This window comes from Bufo bufo, chromosome 6 (assembly GCF_905171765.1).
Source record: "Bufo bufo chromosome 6, aBufBuf1.1, whole genome shotgun sequence".
In the NCBI taxonomy this organism is placed as follows: Eukaryota; Metazoa; Chordata; class Amphibia; order Anura; family Bufonidae; genus Bufo; species Bufo bufo.
The window spans coordinates 302,624,749-302,648,820 of NC_053394.1; the positions used below are offsets into that span (position 1 = coordinate 302,624,749).

Below are 24,072 nucleotides of genomic sequence, written 5' to 3' on the forward strand. Positions count from 1 at the left end.
GGTCTTCACCGTGTATACGGCTTAAGGGAATGGTGCAAAAACAGGGACAAAGAACTAAGGCCCTGTAATTACCATAACACACCTTCACTTTTGCCTGGAGTGTTCCTTTAAGCCGACCACAGGCATGAGAAAACTGTCCATCCAACAGGTATCTACCGTATCTAACTCCATCATACACATTGCTCTCAATGCCAGCAAAACAGTCGGGTTATTCCTCTGGCCGGGGTAAAGATAAGCCGTTACCAGATGCCAATAGCAAATCAGTTAAATTGGGGAGGGGGTCTTCTGGGTCCCTGAAAGAACTCCGATGCCTTTGGCCAGCTATCGCCGGCCTGTGGTTGTCACTGACCCACAACTCTCGGTCTGGATAGAAGCTGCAAAAAGATTTTCAACCATGTAGTAACAGAAGAGAGGACCGATAGGCACTGGTTGGTGTTCATATAAAAATAACATTAAGAGATAAAACCAAGTGAATAATTAATACAACGTGAGAAAAACCATTAAGATGTGTTAAAGCCTTGCAACGACTGGAACAGACTGCATCCAGATAATAAAAATAACTTAGTGCACACAGACGGATTCAGTGCATCCCTCTACGACCGTCTCCTCTCTACTCATTACAGCTACACATGCAGTCACTTGTAAACCGGACCTCTGGAATGCATTAAAGTCACTAGGTACGGGAGATATTAACCCTACATGCCCAGCATGGGGTTGTCCTCACTCCTCCCAAACAGGAAGCCCTGACAGCCATTCAGTTTAATAAAAAATGGAAACTTGATTAGTGGCTCAGACTCTTCAGCTCTGCTACAACCTTCATCCACAGACACAGTGCTAGGACCAGCTCTGCAGGTGCCAGCCATCCGTCCCTTCACTTATCGTCCATCTTCATGAAATGCATTGACAAGACTTGCCAAAAGACCCAGGGAACAGGGATCCTGTTGCGCAGGACAGCTCTTTACCCATGGACGTTCCAAAAGAAAGGGGGGGAACAGTGTGCAGACAACAACTTCAAGTCAGTGCTTTAGCGGCAGGGAGGAAGCGGCGGATTAGGAGCCCGGGAACATAAGACAACAAAAATTATGATGATCCACTGTAAACTCCACAGACTCTCTTCCGAAGGTAGCCGCAGAACTCGAACATGGTGGCCGCTAGGCTTTGGTGAATGAGGTAGCGTGGTAACCGACCCTGTTGAAGAAAATGAAGGTGTCTTATAGATGTGTACGCGTAATTTATACAATATCAAACGATATCAGAAGTTGCCTATTAATGAATGTAATAAATTAAGTGAGACAATTAAAAGGGGTTGTCAGCAGATTTGTACCTATGACACTGGCTGACCTGTTCCACGTGCTCTTGGCAGCTGAAGGCATCTGTGTTGGTCCCATGTTTATATGTGTCCGCATTGCTGAGAAAAACAATGTTTTAATATATGGAAATGAGCCTCTAGGAGCAATTACACCTAGAGGCTCTGCACTTTGATTGACAGGGCCAGGCAGTGAAAACATCATCACGCCTGGCCCCGTCAAAGTAGAGAGGGCGTGGAATTTGGAGAGGGAACAGATCCTCTAGGTGTAATGGCAACGCCCCCATTGCTCCTAGAGGCTCATTTGCATATATTAAAACATCATTTTCTCAGCATTCCGGGCACATATGAACATGGGACCAACACAGATGCCTTCAGCTGCCAAGTGTAACAGGTCACCCAGTTTCATAGGTACAAATCTGCTCTGACAGATGCCCTTTAAACCAACACACCTGAAACTGCATCAGAAATATTATTTTAAAAAAACAAAACAAAAAAAAACAGGAACTACCTTCAAATCAGTGTTAAGGATCCATATGAAAGTACAGACAGAAGGATTTCGAGAGCTTTTCAATACTGCAAAACCTCCTGGTCCATTTTCTCCTCTGCAAAAAAATAGGTACAGAATAAAATCTACATAATATCTATATAAAATCTATATATTTTCATCATCCCTGTATCCAGAACTATCTAGTAGACATAGTTGCACCACCATCAATCAGCAAGTTATAGCAAAACCTATTAGTATGCCGCAGCGTCCTATGGTGGGACAGAGATGACATACATCCAGCTACACTCTGTATATCAACATAAGTCATCTCTCAAGCGTCAAGTCTTTTTGCAGGGTGTGCAGCAACCCCTAGTGGACACATATGAAAATACTGTATCTGAAACCTACAAGGCAATGTTCAGAGAAGGCAATGCAGTGGTATATATTAGTGGTCTCCAGCTGTAGCAAAACTACAACTCCCAGCATGCCCCAAACATCTTTAGGGAACTAATTCTGGCTGGACCTAGTTGTCCATATTGTACACTGACATATGTTCTAATGAAAGCACAACAGACAACTCACCGCACATATTTCGTCAGCGGAGGTCTGGCGTGGTGTGTCCCTGAAATACCAGCTGAGAGGTAGCGATCTTTTCTTCTCTCAATTCTTCGTATATTAACAAAATCCCTAAAATACAATTGGGTATTAGTAAGATACCATATCCCATGAAACTACAAGACACGTAGCTAACAAACGACATCTAACCTGGGGGAGACCACTCCACCGGCTGCTCCCGCAGACACGTCATATGATAAAAGGGTGTTGTCATCCACACGCTGTAAGATCTAATAAAACATGGAGATGCAGTGTATTTTTAGTAAACACTGGAAAGATTAATGCCATACATGAATATGGATAAAGAGCGTCCAAAAGCCTTGTGGGGGAAGGGGGGATGTTTTAAATCATATTTTCCCTAGAGACCTCATTACAAGCCTCTAACAGCGAACGCTGACCTGACAAACAGCCACTGTCCGATTCCACAAGACCATCTTTTCAGGTTGCAGGATGACCTCCTGGTACACAACCTCCGCAGGACACTGAATGAGAGCCTAAGAACAAAACAAGAGCATGGTCAGCCTCACCTACTGCATCATATGGATAAGATACTAGCGAATCCCAGAGCCAATATAGTCCGAATGAAGTCTCCAATCCTACCTTTAAGATGAAAGTCTTTCCATGAAAAGGTATGTCTAAAGTGTACACAATGTCTCCGACTTCCTAAAATAGAGAGAGAGAGAGGAATGGGTTAAATGGGTTGGATGGGTTACAAATCCAATTTTCAAAAATACATTTGGGAATTTTGATTTAGAGAGGGTTCCGCTGCTCCAGAACTGCATCTGTGCCTAAGAACGTCCAAAGAGAGAGTGTCTTTAGTGTTGGAGGACTCACCATATCCAAACATTCCATGGACTTAGGCTACTTTCACACTAGCGTTCGGGTGTCCGCTCGTGCGCTCCGTTTGAAGGGGCTCACGAGCGGCCCCGAACGCATCCGTCCAGCTACTAATGCATTCTCAGTGGAGGCGGATCCACTGAGAATGCATCCGCCTGCCAGCGCTCAGCCTCCGCTCCGCTCAGTGAGCGGACCCGTCCAGACTTATAATGGAAGTCAATGGGGACGGATCCGCTTGAAGATGACACCATATGGCTCAATCTTCAAACGGATCTGTCCCCTATTGACTTTCAATGTAAAGTCTGGACGGATCCGCTCAGACAACTTTCTGACTTAGAAAATTTTCTAAGTAATAATGCAGACGGATCCGTTCTGAACGGATGCAAACGTCTGCATTATCGGAGCGGATCCGTCTGATGAAACATCAGACGGATCCGCTCCGAACGCTAGTGTGAAAGTAGCCTAAAATGAGTAACTGTGTAATGCCTTATATTCCCTGTGGCGGTGCTGCAGGAGAATGAAACTCCTGCTGACAGTTTCACCATAGTTTACACGCAGCTGAGATCTCAGCTCCAAGACTCCCGTGACAATCAAGAAGTAGTTCCTCAATCAAAAGTGACTGCCCAATGTGGACAACCACTTTAGTGCACATCCACATGGCAATCCCCCAGTGTTTTACAGGAGCCGCAAAGTGGAGGGGATTTTAAAAGGTGTCTCATCCACACGCTGGGGAAAAAAAATAAAAAAATTCACCTGTGCAAGTTGGCCTGTGATGCAGATTTTTTAATTTTTTTTTTTTTTGGGCTACTTAAATTCCTTATACTGCGATATATCAATCTATAATGCTCTTACTCATTTTCGTTCAGTAGTTTAATAAAAAAACTGATTTTTATAATATATAAATTACCCCTCTACCAGCAAGTAGGGCGGCTACTTGCTGGTAGCAGCCGCATCCTCCTTTCATAAAGACGCCCCCTCCTCATGTTGATTGACAGGGCCAGCGAACGCGCTCTTCCTCTGACTGGCCCTGCCTGCAATTCAAATCCCGCGCCTGTCTTCATTCGGCGCAGGCGCTCTGAGAGGAGGCTCGCCTCCTCAGCACTCCCTCAGTGCGCCTGCGCCGATGACGTCACCGAAAGAGAAGACGTCATCGGCGCAGGCGCACTGAGGAGGCGAGCGTCCTTCTCTCAGAGCGCCTGCGCCGAATGAAGACAGGCGCGGGATTTGAATTGCAGGCAGGGCCAGTCAGAAGACGAGGGCGTTCGCTGGCCCTGTCAATCAACATGAGGAGGGGGCGTCTTTATGAGAGGAGGATGCGGCTGCTACCAGCAAGTAGCCGCCCTACTTGCTGGTAGAGGGGTAATTTATATATTATAAAAGTCAGTTTTTTTTTTATGAAACTACTGAACGAAAATGAGTAAGAGCATTATACATTGATATATCGCAGTATAAGGAATTTAAGTAGCCCAAAAAAAAATATAATGACTTTAGTGGGGTGACAGAAGCCCTTTAAATCATTTTTGCAATGTGTCTTTATGAAAAAAAATCTCTGCAGTTTTTGTGATACAGGAGTTAAATTTGAGTCTATTTGCAGACTGTCCCTTTCAGTTTACTCCGAGTCCCGTCAGAGGACGTTCATATAGAGCTCTTATCCCTGATCTCAAACAATCATTATAGCTAAATTGTTATTAGACTGATAAGAATATGGCTTAAAAGGGGTTGTCCCACGAAAAATATTCTACAGTTTTCTCACCAGCACCTGGATCTGAATACTTTTGTAATTGCATGTAATTCAAAATTTTGCATAGCCACGAGTTATTCAATTAAATATATCTGTATAGCGACACCCGCTTAGTTTTTTTCTTATTTCTTTGTCCTGCTGACTGAGATGGCCGCACATGCTCAGTTTCATCCTTCATCTCCCTCCTGAGCTGTGATAGGGAGAGCAAGGACACGCCCCCTTATCTGCAGTAGAAAAGACCCTCCCCTTGAGATGTCAGCTTGATATAAATCTAGCAGAGCAATGAATGGGGAGATCTCTGGATCCATGTGAGGTACAGGGCTGGTTCTAGCTTTGTTAGAAAGAGGTTGTCATGTACTATGTGATTTACATTAGTCATGGGATAACACCTTTAAATGAGTGTTAAATGAAATTTAACTCCTATAATCACAAAAACTGATGACATTTTTTAATAAAGAGCAATTGCAAAAATCTTTTTTAGCCCAAAAAGAATAAAATGCAATAATAAAAAAAGGCCTCAAAAGGTGTTCACAGGATGAGGCAGGTACAGAGGTAGAAGTAGCCTCTTCAGGTCAGTAAGGATTGGTATTCCGAGGAGTCCTGAAAGACAAACCAAGGAGACCAGGCAGTACCAAAAGCTTTGTGATTATTCTTCATAAACGCCGTTAGTTCCTCTATTCTCCAGATCACTTCCACTTTCTGAACCCAAAGCTCAGTGGATGGTGGAGCAGGGGATTTCCGTGTCGCTGGGATGCAGGACCTAGCCGCAATTACCAGATGGCGTAAGCATGACCGACGGAGTAAGCTCAAGGGTAAATTCGGAAAGAAATAAGAAAAAACCTGGCGTGTTTGGTACAGAAAAAGAGAACATAGTTGCCAAGGTCTTGTGGATTGATTCCCAGAAACGTTTGATTTTGTCACATTGCCAGAAAATATGAAGCAACGAGCCTTGATATGCTTCACAACGCCAGCATAGTGGGGACGTCATCGGAAACATTTTCTGAAGACGGGTCGGAACATAATACCATCTTGATCGTATTTTATAGCTGGCCTCTTGATATTTACTGGCAATGGAGGATTTATGAGCCAATTGAAACTATTTGGACCATTGGTCGGAGGAGATATCAACTTGCAAATACTGAATCCACTTGCTAGTGTAAGGAGGGAAGTCCGTTTCAGGTAATACTAACGCTTTATACAATTCTGAAAAAGAGAGTGACGGTATACTCCTGAGCCTATACACGATTTTTCAAATGGCGTAAGGGATCTATCAAGTCCCGGGGATGAGGGGATAGAGGAGAAGAAGTGATTTAGTTGCCTAGATCTCCACGGTCTGAGGGCACAGGGCTCAGACAGTCCCGACAATTCAGCATATGTGAACCACCGTCCGGAGGTTCTAAAGAAAGTTGGGGTTGTGGGTGTTTAAGATCGATGATCTATCCTCCGGATAGGTCATCTATTTCAGATCCGCAGGGGTCCAAATCCCAGAAACACCACCTATCACCTGTTTGAAGAGGACGGGTCACTGCAATGAGCACTGTGTCCTCCTCAAAGCTTACCAACAACAATGCCGTCCACTGGATAGAAACTGTGCTTGCTATTGCCGCACTCACTTGACATAAGCCATAGGACCGATGAACGTGACATCACAGGACTGGGAAGAGGTCATGGTGCTCACCAGAGTGCAGTGGTCTCTAAACAGCTGATTAGCAGGGGTGCCAGGAGTCAGCCTATCAGCTGTTTGAAGAGACCACGGCACTCCAGTGAGTGCTGCGGACTCCCCACAACTTACCAAGCATAGCACCATCCATTGGATAGCGGCTGTGCTGTGCCTAGGCCATGTGACTGATGAACGCACAGTCACAGGACTGGGAAGAGGTCATGGCACTCACTGGAGCACCGCGGCCTCTTCAAACAGATAAGTAATAATAATAGGGGCCAGGAGTCAGACCCCCACTGATCTGATCTTGAAGATAGGCCATCAATATCCAAATCCTGGAAAACTACTTTAAATAAGGTGATGCACCATACCAAGCTCATACAGCAGGGTTTCTACCTACCCACCTACCAGTCATGTTTTCAGGATTTCCTTAGTATTGAGCAGGTGATATAACTAGTGTCCATGCATCAGGACTTACCACAGGTATTCATTCTGTGGAATATTCTCAAATCCTGAAGGTAGGTGGGTCCCGAGGATCGGAGTTGAGAAACTCTGCCATACAGGCTGCCTCTTCAAATAAATTTCACTGTCAAATTGTAATCATGCATGTAGTCCTAATGGGTGGAGAATGCAAGGTGGACAGAGGCAGTGCTGTGAGAAGAAGCAGATACTCACGTTGCTCTTTTCAAATTTCCAGTTGACTTCCTGTGCCAGTATCTGCTCCACAATCTCCAAAGCCTCTTTTCCTTTCCTCACATACTCTCGTTCTTGGTGAGTAACAGCATTACGACCCACAGTTTCCTCATCATCATCAAATTCGTTATCTGACCCTGTGGTGACAGAGACAAATGTAATATAACGGTCACTGAGCTAGCCTGAGGGAAGGTGTCCATCTAACACAGATTAAGTATAGGGAGGAAGACATCATTAGATGCTGCCAGTGGCCGAAGGAGAAGACATACATCATCTTACATCATGGAAGAGTAACTCACCGGCAAAAGACTCTGGTGGGGAGTAGAACTGTCCTTCAGAGGGCGCTCCTGGGTACAAAAGGGGAGGGCGTAGAGCAGCGGCCTGTGCAGCCAGATACCCTGAAATAAGGCAATACAGATAATACTCAGATGAGGGGGACGGGTAATTATAGGTTAATCCCTCAACCTTCCCATTAATTACCCCTTCAAGGTAGTAGCCACTTACATCGCTCTTCTTCTGCTTCTTGTGTCAAAACCTTGAAGTCCAGGAACCATGTTTCCAGCCATGCCAGTACAAAAGATATAATGGGCAGAAGATACCCAAACGCCCCTTTGGACAATAGCTGAGAAACCAGAAGAAGTGTACTTTTTATTTTCTTTTTTACACAAGTCTTAAAACATAGGTGTATAGAAGTAATAATCTACACAAATAAGTTGAGAAACTGTAAATACATGAATTATCTTGTTTTAATCAGGAGTTTGAGTCTGCGTCCAGAGCAGCATTAACTAAGAGCTAAAATCCCCCAGAATCCCATGCCGACACAATGAATTCTGAGAAGTGTGGTCTACACACTAGACTACAGTAATGTGATACAAGAGAACTAGCCGTTCAGCTGCACTACAAGAGGCAGCGACGCTGGCGCCCCTAAACGCCATTTACCAAAATGGTCTTTACGCTGGTCTGAAGGCAAGAGGCCATTTTGGGCTTCCCAACTGCCTCAGCTCTGTAGGTTGAGGAGGTGATGGCTGGATCAGGGCACTGCACTTTATTGCTCGACCCTATGCTCCAAATATTTCACTTCACGTAGCCATCCTGCTGTATTCTAGGAGCTCAGGTCATCTGTTAGGGACTTGTCAACAAGTTAGGGTGGGTTCACATCACGTTTCTGCCATTCGTTTAACAGACGCCTCAGACTGGTGCCATACAGTGGCATCCGTTCATCATAAAATTCCATTGTAAAAAAAAATGTATATGTTAACGTATACATTTTTTATTGGACTGAAGGATACAAAAACGTGATGTGCAACCCTTTTTTTTGTGCATTTTTTTTTTTACAATGTATCTGTTAAATGGATGTCAAAAACGTGATGTGAACCCACCCTTAGGCTCCATTCACACGTCCGTGGTGTGTTGCGGATCCGGCACCCCTATAGAAATGCCTATTCTTGTGCGCAAGCTGCGGACACGAATAGGACATGTTCTATCTTTTGCGGAGCTGCGGACCTGAAGATCGGGGCCGCTCTCCACAAATGCGGATGCTGACAGCACACTGTGTGCTGTCCGCATCCATTCCGTCCCCATAGAAAATGAATGGGTCCGCACCCGTTCCGCAAAATTGCGGAACGGATGCGGACCCATTTGCGGACGTGTGAATGGAGCCTTAATGACAGTGCCCAATGACACCCAGCAGATAATAAATGCAGTGGATTAAGTAAATTACTCCAGATTTTAGGTATACGTTTACACCAATTCACCTGATGCCGACTATTGAAGAGGACCTTCAGGTAACTCAATCATTCCGACACACAACAGAGGGTATACAACTGCCAGGAACACTATTCACCAAGCTGTGAAAGGGTTTACCCACCATGGAGATTTATCAGCTATCCACAGGATAGGAGCTATACGTTTGATTGCTGGTGGTCCCTATCAATCACCACAACAAGGGTCCTGGGCCCCCCTGCATGATGATGTGAAGAGGAGATTGAATGGAGCTAAACTCTAGCAGGAGTGCTGCAGCTTCACTGAAGGTCTATGAGACAGGTGAAGACGGGAGAGTACAACTGGCTAGGGACGTCCGTATTGGTGATCAGTGGAGGAGGGGGTCAACAGCGGGACCCTCCAGCAATGACATTTAATATCACCAATCCTGTGGTTAGGTGATAATTATCTGTTGTGTGGCAACCCCTTTAAATAAAGTTCCATAACACTTCATTTCTCGTGTATGAGGCTTCACAGATCTGTGGTCCACTCACCTGTGACATAATGACTTTAACAATCAGAAACGCGCTGGTCACCAGGGTTGTGATCTGGTAAAAGAAGCAAAATGAACTGTTCATTTCTCACCTTTGGGCTGTATGACACCAACAGATTTTCTGACCAATCATTGCCCCGATCGCCGTTCACACACACAGATCTTTTGTTATACACACCAACTATTGGTCTGATTGGACAGATATTGGTCAGATGATCTGTTGGGGCAATACAGCCCTATCAAACTTTATCCAACTTGCTATAATCCTGCACCTCCAGGCAGTCAGTCATGGGAATACAATTACTTAGGCCACGTTCACATATGCACTGTGAACTCCAGCAGTCTGCTCCGGCAGAGGAGTTCACCGTGACTGGCACAGCCGGATATCACCGCGCACCACCAGATACCCATTCACTGGGATCAGGTCGCATTCCGGCATATATGCTGAATACAGTGACCGAATCAAAGTGCCGGAGTTCACAACGCAAGTGTGAACCCAGCCTTAACGAGTTTTTCCCGGAGAAGAATACTTATGACCTATCCTCAGGATAGGTCAACAATACCTGATCAGCGGGGATCCGCCACCTGCACCGCCGCTGATCAGCATACTGGGCACAATGCTATACATTGTATAGTGGCTGTGCTTGGTATTGCAGACCAGACCCATTCACTTGAATGGGACTAAGCTGTGCCTAGGCTAAGTGATCAATATATAAAACACTAGCAGAATGACCTGTCTTCACATGGGTCTAATTAATTTGTTGTTTGTCTGTGGTTAAAAGATATCCACATAGCTCCCTCATAAAAGTGACCTCCACAGCGCCCCGCCTCCCCTTAACAGTGACCTCCACAGCGCCCCGCCCCCCCTTAACAGTGACCTCCACAGCGCCCCGCCCCCCCCTTAACAGTGACCTCCACAGCGCCCCGCCCCCCCTTAACAGTGACCTCCACAGCGCCCCGACCCCCCTTAACAGTGACCTCCACAGCGCCCCACCTCCCCTTAACAGTGACCTCCACAGCGCCCCACCTCCCCTTAACAGTGACCTCCACAGCGCCCCACCTCCCCTTAACAGTGACCTCCACAGCGCCCCACCTCCCCTTAACAGTGACCTCCACAGCGCCCCACCTCCCCTTAACAGTGACCTCCACAGCGCCCCGACCCCCCTTAACAGTGACCTCCACAGCGCCCCACCCCCCCTTAACAGTGACCTCCACAGCGCCCCGCCCCCCCCCTTAACAGTGACCTCCACAGCGCCCCACCCCCCCCTTAACAGTGACCTCCACAGCGCCCCGCCCCCCCCTTAACAGTGACCTCCACAGCGCCCCGCCCCCCCCTTAACAGTGACCTCCACAGCGCCCTGCCCCCCCTTAACAGTGACCTCCACAGCTCCCCGCCCCCCCTTAACAGTGACCTCCACAGCGCCCCTCCCCCCCTTAAGTGACCTCCATAGCGCCCCTCCCCCCCTTAAGTGACCTCCACAGCGCCCCTCCCCCCCTTAAGTGACCTCCACAGCGTGAGTGATAGACCTCGGAGCTTATACGGTCATGGGATTCTGCCATATTTGTTCTTTTGTGAATATCTCAAACCGTACGTTCTAGAGACTTTTCTAAGCATCCGATTTACCTATGTGCCAAACCTGGGGCAGATCGGTGCTGTCGTTTGGCCTTCATTTTTTTACACATTGCAGTGGAGATGCAGAATGAAATAATGACGGAACAAGATCCATAGTTAGTTTGTTGGGAGGTAAATGAATGGTTGTCCATGTAATACAGCTTAGCATCTCTCTGACCCCCTCTGACATCTTATGGCCCAAGCTGCCTAAACAGTTGTATAATATAAATGTCATTACCATGACTGCTCCATTTAGGCTAATTTCACACTTGCGTTTGGTACGGATCCATCATGGATCTGCACAGACTGATCCGTTCAGATAATACAACCGTCTGCATCCGTTCAGAACGGATCCGTTTGTATCATCTGTAACATAGCCAAGATCCGTCTTGAACACCATTGAAAGTCAATGGAGGACGGATCTGTTTTCCATTGTGTCATAGAAAACTGATCCGTCCCCATTGACTTACATTGTGTGCCAGGATGGATCCGTTTGGCTCAGTTTCGTCAGACGGACACCAAAACGATGCAAGCAACGTTTTGGTGTCCGCCTCCAAAGCGGAATGGAGACGGAACTGATGCATTCTGAGCAGATCCTTTTCCATTCAGAATGCATTGATCCGTTTTGGACCGCTTGTGAGAGCCCTGAACGGATCTCACAAACGGAAAGCCAAAACGCGAGTGTGAAAGTAGCCTTAGTTGGAAAACTTTGTTTTGGGAGAAATTCAATCACACGCTACACTTCAGTGTATGGTTGTGCAAATCGGGGGATAAAAAATTTACCAGCTGTATAATTGTAGATGGCTTCTCTGTTAGTGAATGGCTAGGTATGATACTTATTTCCAGAAGGACTTACAGCTATAGCCCACCAGTGTCGAAGTCGTAGGACAGCATAGCCGAGCTGCAGAACAGAGAAGCGGAACACTGCCAGCAGCTGGAAAAAGGAAGCAAATAGAAAATGTCATGGTCGCAGCCTGATAAAGTATATAAAGATAACGCGTTACATTCAGCAGGTTACCAGAGTTCTTCTTTCAGTTGATGACCATGGACAATACACTGGTTTAATGGGAATACTGAAGAGGGTTTCTAGCACTCAAAGGGGTTTTCACCCCTCTGGCCCCTCATGCTCCGATGCTGGATCGCGCAGGGCAAAGGCTGTTTGTTTCTATATTTTTTTTAAACTGCTAGGCGGAGGCTTGCGGTCTGTAAATTGCATGTGATGGAGCATGTCCACAATTGTAGACAAGAATAGGACATGCTCTATCTTTTTTGTGGAGCCTTGGAACGGAACAATGGATGCGGACAGCATACGGTGTACTGACCGGATCTTTTGCGGCACCATTAAAATGAATGCGGACTCGTTCATGCGGTCGTCTGAATGTGCCCTGCAACTACCCCCTAGAGTGCTTACAGGGTTTCTTTAGGGAGGACTTGTCACTGCTCCCGACATGTCTATTAACAAATTCTTTTCCTCCCCATGCAAGAACACTTTTGGAGCATCTTTTCCTAACTATGTTCCTGGGTTATTGCTATGAGCAGTTTATTAATGTATCTGCAACTGAGTGTTACCTGTAGCGGTGCGTCCCTGCATAGGTCAGTTTTTGGTCAGTGATTTTGAGCCTAACCCAGGTGCGGCTCTAAACACAGAACAGTTGCAGACATTTCCCTTATACCTTATGTCTGTGGAGGCCCCAATCCTGGTTTTGGCTCACAATCACTGACTGGACATCATCAGACTGTGCAGGGACACATTCTTCCCCCCACGGGTAACACCCAGTCGCAGATACGCTAATAAACTTCTAGTAGCAATAACTAAGGAACGGCACAATTGCACAATTTAGAGTAATATGAAAAGATGCTCCAGAACCGTTATTACATGGGAAATGGAAGTAGTTACTACAACAGACAAGTCAGGAGAGGAGACAGGTCCTCTACAAGCAGTAAATGGCATGTTCTAACTACTGCCAAGCTGCCTAACACTTCTTTGCTCATAGAGCGGAGCTTTTTGCCATCAGCTTTGAGATGACAGCCTGGTCACTAGGGAAAAGAATTAACAACCACAGTCTTTTCACTGATTATCAGCCAGTCTGTCTCCGATTATTCACATACACGGCTCAGAGCAGAATTAGCACTGAATTAAAAGGGGTTGTGTCACTTCAGCAAATTGAATTTATCATGTAGAGAAAGTTAATATAAGGCACTTACTAATGTATTGTGATTGTCCATATTGCTTCCTTTGCTGGGTTCATTCATTTTTCCATCACATTATACACTGCTCTTTTCCAGGGGTTACAACCACCCTACAATCCAGCAGCAGTGGTCGTGGTTGTACACTATAGGGGAAATTGTACTTACGCGCGCACTTTTTCCTACAGAACGCAAGCATGGCCACCGCTGCTGGATTGTAGGGTGGTCGTAACCCCTGGAAAAGAGCAGTGTTTAATGTGATGGAAAATTTCATGAAGCCAGCAAAAGAGGCAATATGGACAATCACAATACATTAGTAAGTGCCTTGTATTACCTCCCTCTACATGATAAATGCTATTTGCTGAATTGAGACAACCCCTTTACCGGGGAGAAAGGGCAAGGACTTAAACCGGGCCTTTTACTGCAGAATTAACTATATTTTGGAGAAATACATTTCCACCGAAGGGCATCTTTAAAAGGGTTTTCCCATCATTAAACATCATGAACCAAAAACAAAAACATGGTCTAGCAGAGACAACACATCTTTACATGGTATGGCAGCACCTGGTGTTCATAGTGTGTAGCAATCTGCACGTCCACCTAATGACCCAAGTGGTCGTGAACACACATAATGGTAATATCCTTCTGTGGAAAAGCCATTTCTTGCTCTGCAGTGCACAGAGAATCACTATGCAGGAACCTGGCTGCGGAGAATGTGATTGTGCATGGGTGACCAGCAACAGTCAGCTCATTAGGTGGAGGTGCACATTGCTTTACACTCTGAACACCAGGTGGCACCATATTATGTAAGTAAATGTCAAAACTCATCACTGCATCAGCAGGTAAATGCTCATTATTTAGGGTTACAGAGGGAAAACCCCTATAATAACCCACCATAACAGGGGTTATGGCGTACAACTGATTTAAAGGGGTTGTCTCACATCAGACAATGGGGGCATATCGCTAGGATGTACCCCCATTGTCTGATGGGTGCGGGTCGAGAACGGAGCCCCGAAAGTGGTGGAAGGCACACTGCGCATGGGCAGCCGCCCTCCATCAATTTACTAGGAGGCCGCCGAAAATAGCCGGGCGCTGGCTCGGCTATTTCCGTCGGGCCCATCTAAGTTATTGGGAGCGGTGGCCGGTCATGCGTGATGCGCTCCTATTCACTTCTATGGGGACAGAGCTTGGTGGTGGCCGGACCGGAGTCCTCCAGCCACCACTTTGTGGGACTCCATTCCCGATATAGGTGCGGGACCCACCGCTGGGACCCGCACCTATCAGACAATGGGGCAAATCCTATCGATATGTTCCCATTGTCCGAGATGAGAATAACCCTTTAATTACTTTAAAAATAAAATAAAATGCAACAATATAACTGAACACTGTACGGTTACAAATATAGAACATTTATAGGGAATAGTCATAGGTAAAGAAAATACTTGGATCTCTGTCTGGAAGACTGCGCCAACACTTACAAATATGTCAAAAAACGAGTTACTGAACTGGTATTCCACAATCTCCTTTTCCAGGCTATTCTTAATCCCATCACTAGTCTAAGGGAAAGAAAGAAAACAGTCATTCTTCTGTGGGTACAGTCCCTTAAAAAAGTGTGACATGCCTTAATCCACAGCTTGTGAGGTCCATCATTAGTTTACTCGCTTTACTGTAAGGTGCCTATGAAGTTCACTGGAGCAATGAGAAGATCAAATGTCAGTAAGACACCTTCTAATAGTCTGGAGGAGAACCTCATCTATTAACCATATAGGAGAGCGTCTGCAAGGAACATCTTGGAGGACTTGGCACATCCATAAATTACATCAACAGACCATTGATTTGAACAAAAATTGTGTAATGCTACATTTCTCCTGCGGTGGCACTGCAGGGAAACTGAACACTTGCTGTCAGGCTTGTCCAAAGATCACAGTCAATCGCTGGGGCACCTTCTGATCAGCTTACTGTCAGGGGCCTTCTTCTTTTGAATAGTTCCCCCAACAATAAGATCATGGTTCCTAGGGTACAGGGAGGGGAATGTCCCAATTCTGAAATTATTGTATAATATGCCAGATGCCAGCTCTTGCTCTGGTTGACAGAGGGGTCTAGGGGAGGTACCCCTCCACTTACAAGTATCTAACAAGGCATTCCTCAACCAGCTGTCGGATACATTTATTTTTGGGAAAACTAGGTGACAACCAATGGGGCTGCCAAGACAGCTCCTGAGATTATTACTCGCCTTTCCCCAAGTTCCTGAATGACACATTGCCTACTTGTATAGCAATGCATTCACTCTAAAGACATGTTCACATGGAGTTTTTACTTTAACCCCGATTTTGGCACGCTTGCACGCCAAAATCCACATAGAAATGTTTACACAATGCTTCCCATTGTTCTCAACAGGCAAACACGTTGCTATTGGGGAAACCGCAGCAGGTGGCCACACAAGGATTAGCCCCATTGAACGGTATAATCCACAAGCAGATTCCGCAGCAGTGAAAACTGAAAACCATGGCAGAAATCCACACTGGATTTTTCGGACATTCTATTCCCATTGCTTTAACATGCTGCTGCGTTACATGGCTTCATATTCAGGGGTCTCAATAAGTGGTACAGAAACCGCTCCTATCCAGTGCATCGGTTCTGATGCTGAATGTAAAATAACACTGGACAGAAAGACGCTGCGTGCTATGTTCTTCTGCCGATGCTGGACCTGTGCGCTAAGTGCACTACACGCATATCTGTTGTATCCAGATCCGCAAAAAGCAACCGGATGGGCAAAACTGATGTGCGCACCCAGCTTAAAGGGTTTTTCCAAGACTTTAATGCACACGACCGTTGTGCGTTTTTCGGCCCGCAAATTGCGGATCTGCAAAACATAGATAGCGTCCGTGTGCATTCCGCAATTTGCAGAACGGCACGGACAGCCATTGATATTATTGCCTAGTCCTGTCTGCAAAACGGACAAGAATAGGACAGGTTATATTTTTTTTGCGGACCACGGAACGGAGCAACGGATGTGCTGTCTGCATCTTTTGCGGACCCATTGAAGTAAATGGGTCCGCATCCAAGCCGCAAAAACTGCGGCTTGGATGCGGACCAAAACAACGGTCGTGTTCATGAGGCCTTATACTGATGACTTAACCTGTGGATAGGTCATCAGTATCTGATTGATGGGGGTCGACACCCGAGACCCCTGCTGATCAGCTGTTTGAGAAAGCACCGACACTTGCAGTAGCGCTGCGGCCTTCTCTCAGCTTAGTCTAGGCAGTGTGACGTCACGTTCACCGTTCAAATAGCCGAGGCCCAGCTCAGCTCCATTATAGCAAATGAGGCAGAGCTTGCGATACCAAATACCGCCACTATACTATGTACGGCGCTGTGCTTGGTGAGCTGAGAGCTACTGCGAGTGCCAGTGCTTTCTCAAACAGCTGATCAGCGGGGATCCTGGGTGTTGGACCCCCACTGATCTGATATTTATGACCTATCCAGAGGATAAAACGCCTGGAAGACCCCTTTAAGTTATATGGTAACCCGATAAAATCTGTAATGATAGGCATATGTTTATCACCCAGCTTTCCAAGAAACAAAAAAATATTCTAACATAACATGTTCTGTATCTGTCCCTAATCCTGGCTGAAGGTAGAGTCAATACTAACTGTGTTAGTCGCCCTATTAACCAGTGATAGATGGATGGGCACTGTGCCCTCTGCAATCTAAATCCCAGCTTCTACATTTCATACTGATAAATGACCTTATCGGCAAAATGCCGGGAGCAGAAAAGTGAAGCTCATCCATCACAGTCACAGGTAAAACAATAACCTGGACGAGCATCATAGATTGCAAGCTCCTAAGGGCAGACGCACTTGACACTTTAATTTATTGATGCTGGGGCACGTCACTTGTCTGTGACTAGGTCCATGCCCCTGGTCGTTCCTGGAAAAATTACCACCTGGCAGCAAAATTTGGTTGTGCTATTAGACATTAAAAAAAAATCCTAATCCTGTTATTTTTGTATTTCAGGCAGGAATTTCATGAAGCTGCCTCACCCTGAACGCAAAGCCTCACAACAGTGTGAAATGTATATTTATGGCATATTTAGTGCAGAGAACATGTGTGACAAGAGTGGGCCCTCTCAACTATAGAAATGTCTCACAAAGAGTCTGGAGTTCGTCTCTTGAAGTGTGAACAACCCCCTTAGGCTCCATTCACACGTCCGTGGTGTGTTGCGGACCAGCAAATTGCGGATCCGCAACACACCTGCCCGGCACCCCTATAGAAATGCCTATTCTTGTCCGCAAGCTGCGGACAAAAATAGGACATGTTCTATCTTTTGCGGAGCTGCGGACCTGAAGATCGGGGTTGCGCTCCGCAAATGCGGATGCTGACAGCACACTGTGTGCTGTCCGCATCCATTCCGTCCCCATAGAAAATGAATAGGTCCGAACCCATTCCGCAAAAATGCGGAACGAATGCGGACCCATTGTGACGTGTGAACGGAGCCTTAGGTCACAGTTCATCAGGATTTGTAAGACAAAAACCTGGAGTGGAACCTGCAGAGTATAATGGAAATCTCTGCACCTTTACAGCTTTTTGGGCTCACAAATACGGACTTGTGAAAGTGACCTTATTCTGGGCACCCACTTAAAAAGAGGACCCGTCACCTCTCCTGACATGTCCGTTTTAGAAAATACTTGCATTCCCCATGTAACAATAATCCTGGAGCATCTCTTCTTATGAATTTACGTTGTACCATTCCTTTATTAGGCTGGGTTCACACGGGCGTTGCGGGAAAATGTGCGGGCGCGTTGCGGGAACACCCGCGAGTGCAAAACATTATAATGCGTTTTGCACTCGCGGGAGAAAAATCGCGCATGTTTGGTACCCAAACCCGAACTTCTTCACAGAAGTTCGGGCTTGGGATCGGTGTTCTGTAGATTGTATTATTTTCCCTTATAACATGGTTATAAGGGAAAATAATAGCATTCTGAATACAGAATGCATAGTAAACTAGCGCTGGAGGGGTTAAAAAATTAAAAATAATAATTTAACTCACCTTAGTCCACTTGATCGCGGCCCGGCATCTCCTTCTGTCTCCTTTGCTGAACAGGACCTGTGGTAAGCATTAATTACAGGTAAAGGACCTTTGGTGACGTCACTCCGGTCATCACATGATCCATCACCATGGTAAAAGCTCATGTGATGGATCATGTGATGACCGGAGTGACGTCACCAAAGGTCCTTTACCTGTAATTAATGCTCACCACAGGTCCTGTTCAGCAAAGGAGACAGAAGGAGATGCCGGGCCGCGATCAAGTGGACTAAGGTAAGTTAAAAAAAAAAATATTTAACCCCTCCAGCCCTATTTTACTATGCATTCTGTATTCAGAATGCTATTATTTTCCCTTATAACCATGTTATCCTAGCAACTCGTCTCCTAGCAACCGTGCGTGAAAATCGCACCGCATCCGCACTTGCTTGCGGATGCTTGCGATTTTCACGCAACCCCATTCACTTCTATGGGGCCTGCGTTGCGTGAAAAACGCTGAATATAGAGCATGCTGCGATTTTCACGCAACGCACAAGTGATGCGTGAAAATCACCGCTCATGTGAACAGCCCCATAGAAATGAATGGGTCAGGATTCAGTGCGGGTGCAATGCGTTCAACTCACGCATCGCATCCGCGCGGAATACTCGCCCGTGTGAAAGGGGACCTACTCCTGCTAGAAGGTATGAATGAATTGCTAGCAGTTTGCAATGAAGGTCCAGATGGGCGTTACCAGTTGGGGGTTGCCCCTGCAACATCCAATCAGTGCTGCCAGTGTCAGACTGTGCAAGGACACCCCCCCCCCCCCCCCCCCCACACACACACACACTGGAAACGCCCATCTAGACCTTCATTGCAAATGGCTAGCAATTCATACAGAACTTCTAGAAGGAATAATAAAGGGATGACACTTCATACAGTCATAAGACTTCATATTACATGGGGATTGCAGGTAATTATGAATACCGACCTGCCAGGAGGGATATGTTAAGGGTCCATTCACAGGTCCGCTAAATGGGTCCGCATCCGTTCCGCAATTTTGCGGAACAGGTGCGGACCCATTCATTTTTAATAGGGCCACAAAAGATGCGGACAGCACAAGAAAATAGAACATGTCCTATTCTTGTCCGCAGACACGGACAAGAAAGGCATTTTTATTATAGTTGCGGGCGTGTGAATGAACCCTTACCCTGGAAATATGTAGTCAACAGGTAAGTAGGAGGTAAACTAGAACCAGGAAGTACATACAGATATAGCAGAGGCAAATTTGCAACTTAAAGGGGTATTCCAGTTAGAAAAAGTCATCCTCTATCCACAGGCTAGGTGATAACTGTTAGGTCGTGGGGGTCTTACCGCTGGGACTCTCCCCGATCACAAGAACGGGGACTATCTACTCTGTGGAGTCCCCCTGAAATGGAAGGAGATTTTGTTCCCATAGAAATAAATGGAGAGGCGGCGCACATTCCGACCAGCCGCTTTGTCCATTTCTGGGGGGCTCCACAGCATATGGGGCTCCCATTCTAGTGTTCAGTGGGGGTCCCAGCAGTAGGACCCCCATGGATCTAATAGTTATCACCTGTACTGTGGATAGCGGACAAATTTTCCTACTTGGAATACCCCTTTAAGTGACAAACTTGGCTCTGCTATATCTGTATGTACATTATTTAGGCTGTGTTGTATTTATATCAATAATATCTGACTTAGGCTCCATTCACACATCCGTAGCGTGTTTTGCGGATCGGCAATGTGCGTTTTTCAGGAACGGAATTGCGGACCCGCAATTGAGTATCCGGGTAGCACATTGTGCGGCCCCATAGAAATGAATGGGTCCGCAATTCCGTTCCGCAAAATGCGGAATGAAATTGCGGACGTGTGAATGGGGCCTTAAAGTGGTATTCCAGTTATATCAAGTTACCTCCTCTCCATAGGATAGAAAATAACTATTAGATCAGTGCTGATTCAACTGCTCGGACCCCTACCGGTCGGACAACTTGATAAGAGGACAACCCCTGTAACATAACGCAGTAGGTTTGCCTGCAGTTTTAACAAAAGGTTCCAGTGACAAATTCAGCTCTGCTACATCAGTAGGAGACTATATTTGGTGACATAAACTAAACGTGTCATTTGAAGTACACTACTCACATTGAGCTCAATGATCCACAAAAGAGATACGAAGAGCAGATCGAACGTTACAAAAAGGCAGAATGTCCGGCGCACATCTGAGATCGCCCGGCGCTGCCCCGGGGGAAGGTAGAACGGCGGCGACAGACTCTGGCTCAGAGAAGAGTTGAGGGAGGCGATCGCCGGTAGACTCCTCTCTAGTTCAGACTGCAAGTCCTCAGGGAGTTTACTCATCTTGGCAAGTCAAGGAAACCGTCAGCATCAGAAATGGTCACCGCTTCATCTGTGAGGAGCAACATAGAGAAGATCTATACATGTGTGCATCAAACCCCAACATCATGGGTTAAAGGGGTTAAAATAAAGGACATGGCTACTTTCTTCCAGAAACACTGCCATCCTTACTGGCTGGCACTGGAAACAGTCAACAATCTTGTTGACCGACACATCCAAGGCCTCAATCAGGTCATTATGTGGCCACAAATCTCAACCTGGCCCTGGAAGTAACGACCCACACTTCCAGCGCGATACATTCCCCAGATCAGATCATTATACCCACGGAAAACGGGCGCATATTACAGCCGCCTGAGCGAGTCCCATAATGAAGGCGGACAGTTCTTTCTAGATCACTGTACAGGGTCTGGTTGGTATAAACCGCACATCACCAGGGAGATTTCAGCTCTGGAGGCTGGGGAATTGTGAATGCAGCTCTCGACTATAATACAGACTGTAACTTGGAATCCGTATCAGGACGCATCATGAAATGTATTTAGGAGGTCACTTAGCTTTTTCTGTAGACTAATTCTATATGAAGGGTTTGTCCCAACACAGCAAGGTATTACCTGTCCACAGAGTAGGTGATAAGTGTGCGATTGGTACAGTGCCACCAATCAAACGAATGGGGGCAAAAGTGGGTATGGTAGGACATCCCCTTTAAGTGCAGACTTCTTGTGTGTACACCAAGTAAACCCCAGGATATATGGCACAGGCATGTTAGCACAATGTGTTTGCCTTGTAAAAATCTAGTTTCAAACCCGTTTTCCTTAAAGGTGTTCTCTGGACTTTTAATACTGATGACCTAGGTCATCAATATCAGATCGGCGGGGGGGCCGGGTGTCGGACCCCTGCTATCCTGAGGATAGGTCATCAGTATTAAAAGCCCAGAGAACCCCTTCATAGCTGTATGAAGCTGAAGGGAAGGCGTGTGCAGTGCGCACGTGCCGTCTCTCTTCCTGCTTGCCATAGGCACGGCGCCTTCCTTTCACACAGGTGATCTGCGGGGGTGCCGGGTGTCAGACCCCCGCCGATCTGATATTGATGACCTATCCTGGGGATACATCATTTTAAAGCCCAAGAACCCCTTTAAAGGGGTTGTCCCATGAAACACACTTATCATAGGTGATGGGAAAGTGATCAGTCTGACCGCTGGGGCCCCCGACGGTCAAGAGAACACGCCCCCCCCCCCCCCCTTCCCCTGTATGACTGAAGAGGTAAGTTGTTCTCCGGGGACACAGCGCTAAACTATCTCCGGAAGTCCCATAGAGCTGAATGGAGCGGAAGCAAACACGTGTGATCACTGCTCCGGGCCCCGGCAGTCGTATCTGAGGTTCATGAGACAACCCAGGTAACTGCATTTGAGTGCAGCTGCTGACGGCCCTGAGATTGCACCTGTCCCTAAAGTGACTGGAGATGGAGGGGCACCTGACAGGAGAGGTCATTCAGCCTCCTCCATCTCCAGTCATCCTATGGACTATTCATCAGCAGCATTCACTGGTTTCCCATAGCGACAAAGTGGACAACCCCTTTAAAGGCCCATAAACTTCAGATTAGTGTAGAGGCGACTTCCCCATTAAAGCCTCATGCACACAAAGGTAATTATGGTCTGCACCCGATCCGCATTTTTTTTTGCGCATTGGATGATGACCTCTTCACTTCAATGGACCCGCAAAAGATGCGGACAGCACTCAATGTACTGTTCGCATCCGTATGTCCGTACCGTGGCATCCGCATTACGGACAAGGATAGGACTGTTCTACTATGGCCCAGACGTTCCATTCAAATACAAAACATGGCCAGTACCCGGGTTTTGCAGACCGCAATGCATGAGCCCTAACATGCAGACTTGGCTGGGTGGTGCACCCTCATCACGGGTGACCTGACCCCGAGAGCTGCACTTACTACCACATGTCGGAGTATCAGTGCCGCTCCGGTTCAGAAGAGGCAGCAGCGTCACCCCTAGAGCTCAGGAAACGTGGGTCATTTGTGTATCAAATCCTTGTTTCGTTTCAGTCTCTGCTTGCTGTCAGTGAATAGAATCCTAACAGTTCCTTATCCGCCCGGGTCAAGTGATGACCACACTGATGCACCGCTCTCCAGTAACTGCCCTGTGATAAGTGGGGTCACCACATAACTGGGACGGATATTATTTCAGACCACTGTAAGTAGTTTCCATTCACTGACAGCAAACAGAGATCTTGAAACACAAAGATTTGAAAAACAAGGTATATTATAAAACCCCCGATACATTTTTCAGGACAGCTGCAGGATTTAGGAAGCCTTACCACAAGGAGAACCAGGGCTCACTGTGGAGAAGGCAGATCATATCACGACACTGGGGAACCCCTTCCCTATCGTACATGCAATAGAACATCTGGCTCATCCTTTTACCCCTGCCGATATACCGTTACCCCCCCCCCCCCCCCCGGGCGTTAAGTCAGTGGTCTCTCCCATACATACGTTCCGTCGCTCCAATACTTTCTATCCTTCACCGCTCGAACACAACACCCCGGAAGTAAGGGGAGGCGGAAGATGCGGGAGTGTCACATGATCTGGGCATAGCCCCTCCTCCTTGTAGACGGATAAATCCACGTGACTCCTTATTTGGGGGGGTTCGGCTTCACAGTGATCTGGCAGGTAGGCGTTGCTTACGGTGATACTGACGGTAGACCCTTCCCCTTAATGGGCGTGGCTTAGTGGTGATACAGTGTGAATGTCTCCTCCTCCTGGCAGTTGAGGCTTAGTGCCTGGCAATGGCATAGGGTTATGTGTGTCTGTGTGTGGTGGAGGCAGATTGGTAAATCATATGTGGAGTCTAATGTTAGTGGCCAAATAATAGCCCTAAAGTTGTCAGCAGTCCTGAATGTAACATGTAGGCCGTGTTCACACATGAGGATTTAGGTGTGGAGTCTTTCACCGAAACTGACCGTTATAGAACACTAACACCATGATCTGCATTATAGTCCCCATATTGGAATGCTACTTACCGCATAGCTGTCCGTCGCTTATTTTCGCAAAAAAAAACACTTATTTAATATGTTAATTAGGTTCTGAAGGTGCCCAGGGGCGGCGTTCATGCGGCCGGTGCCCAAACCCCTCCCCTTTCACCCCTCTGGCCCGCCATAGGTTCTTCAGAAATCCAGCGCCAGCGCCATTCACAATATTCGCCTCGCCTGCGCACTTCATTCCCCAATTTGGGCAGAGGCACAAGGCCAGCTAGATGTACCGGCCGGCACATGCG

General features: G+C 46.7%; 1 protein-coding gene across 2 annotated transcripts; it reads right to left on the minus strand.

Annotated features, from left to right (window-relative positions):
* Positions 1–80: 80 nt before the first annotated feature.
* STARD3 (StAR related lipid transfer domain containing 3) lies at positions 81–23,361 on the minus strand. Of its 2 annotated transcripts, none has more exons than XM_040436666.1 (14): positions 23,292–23,361; positions 20,580–20,841; positions 14,874–14,951; positions 12,065–12,142; positions 9,598–9,651; positions 7,847–7,964; positions 7,642–7,740; positions 7,325–7,479; positions 3,012–3,074; positions 2,810–2,905; positions 2,562–2,641; positions 2,379–2,483; positions 1,818–1,911; positions 81–1,188 (listed from the first exon to the last, which is right to left on the minus strand). In XM_040436666.1, the coding sequence occupies exons 2-14, from the start codon at positions 20,790–20,792 to the stop codon at positions 1,081–1,083; spliced, it is 1,341 nt and encodes a 446-aa protein (XP_040292600.1). In that variant the 5' UTR covers positions 20,793–20,841; positions 23,292–23,361; the 3' UTR covers positions 81–1,080. The 2 variants fall into 2 exon arrangements, with proteins under 2 accessions (XP_040292600.1, XP_040292599.1); XM_040436665.1 differs by having other exon boundaries at positions 23,223–23,344.
* Between the last annotated feature and the right edge of the window lie 711 nt (positions 23,362–24,072).

Bases quoted from the DNA above. Each gene is read 5' to 3' on its own strand.
- STARD3 (XM_040436666.1), bottom strand. From the start codon at position 20,792: ATGAGTAAACTCCCTGAGGACTTGCAGTCTGAACTAGAGAGGAGTCTA. The intron at 12,143-14,873 runs GTAAGTGTTGGC...TCCTTTTTCCAG, and splicing joins ACTCGTTTTTTGACATATTT to CTGCTGGCAGTGTTCCGCTT. The intron at 7,480-7,641 runs GTGAGTTACTCT...CTGTCACCACAG, and splicing joins CCCACCAGAGTCTTTTGCCG to GGTCAGATAACGAATTTGAT.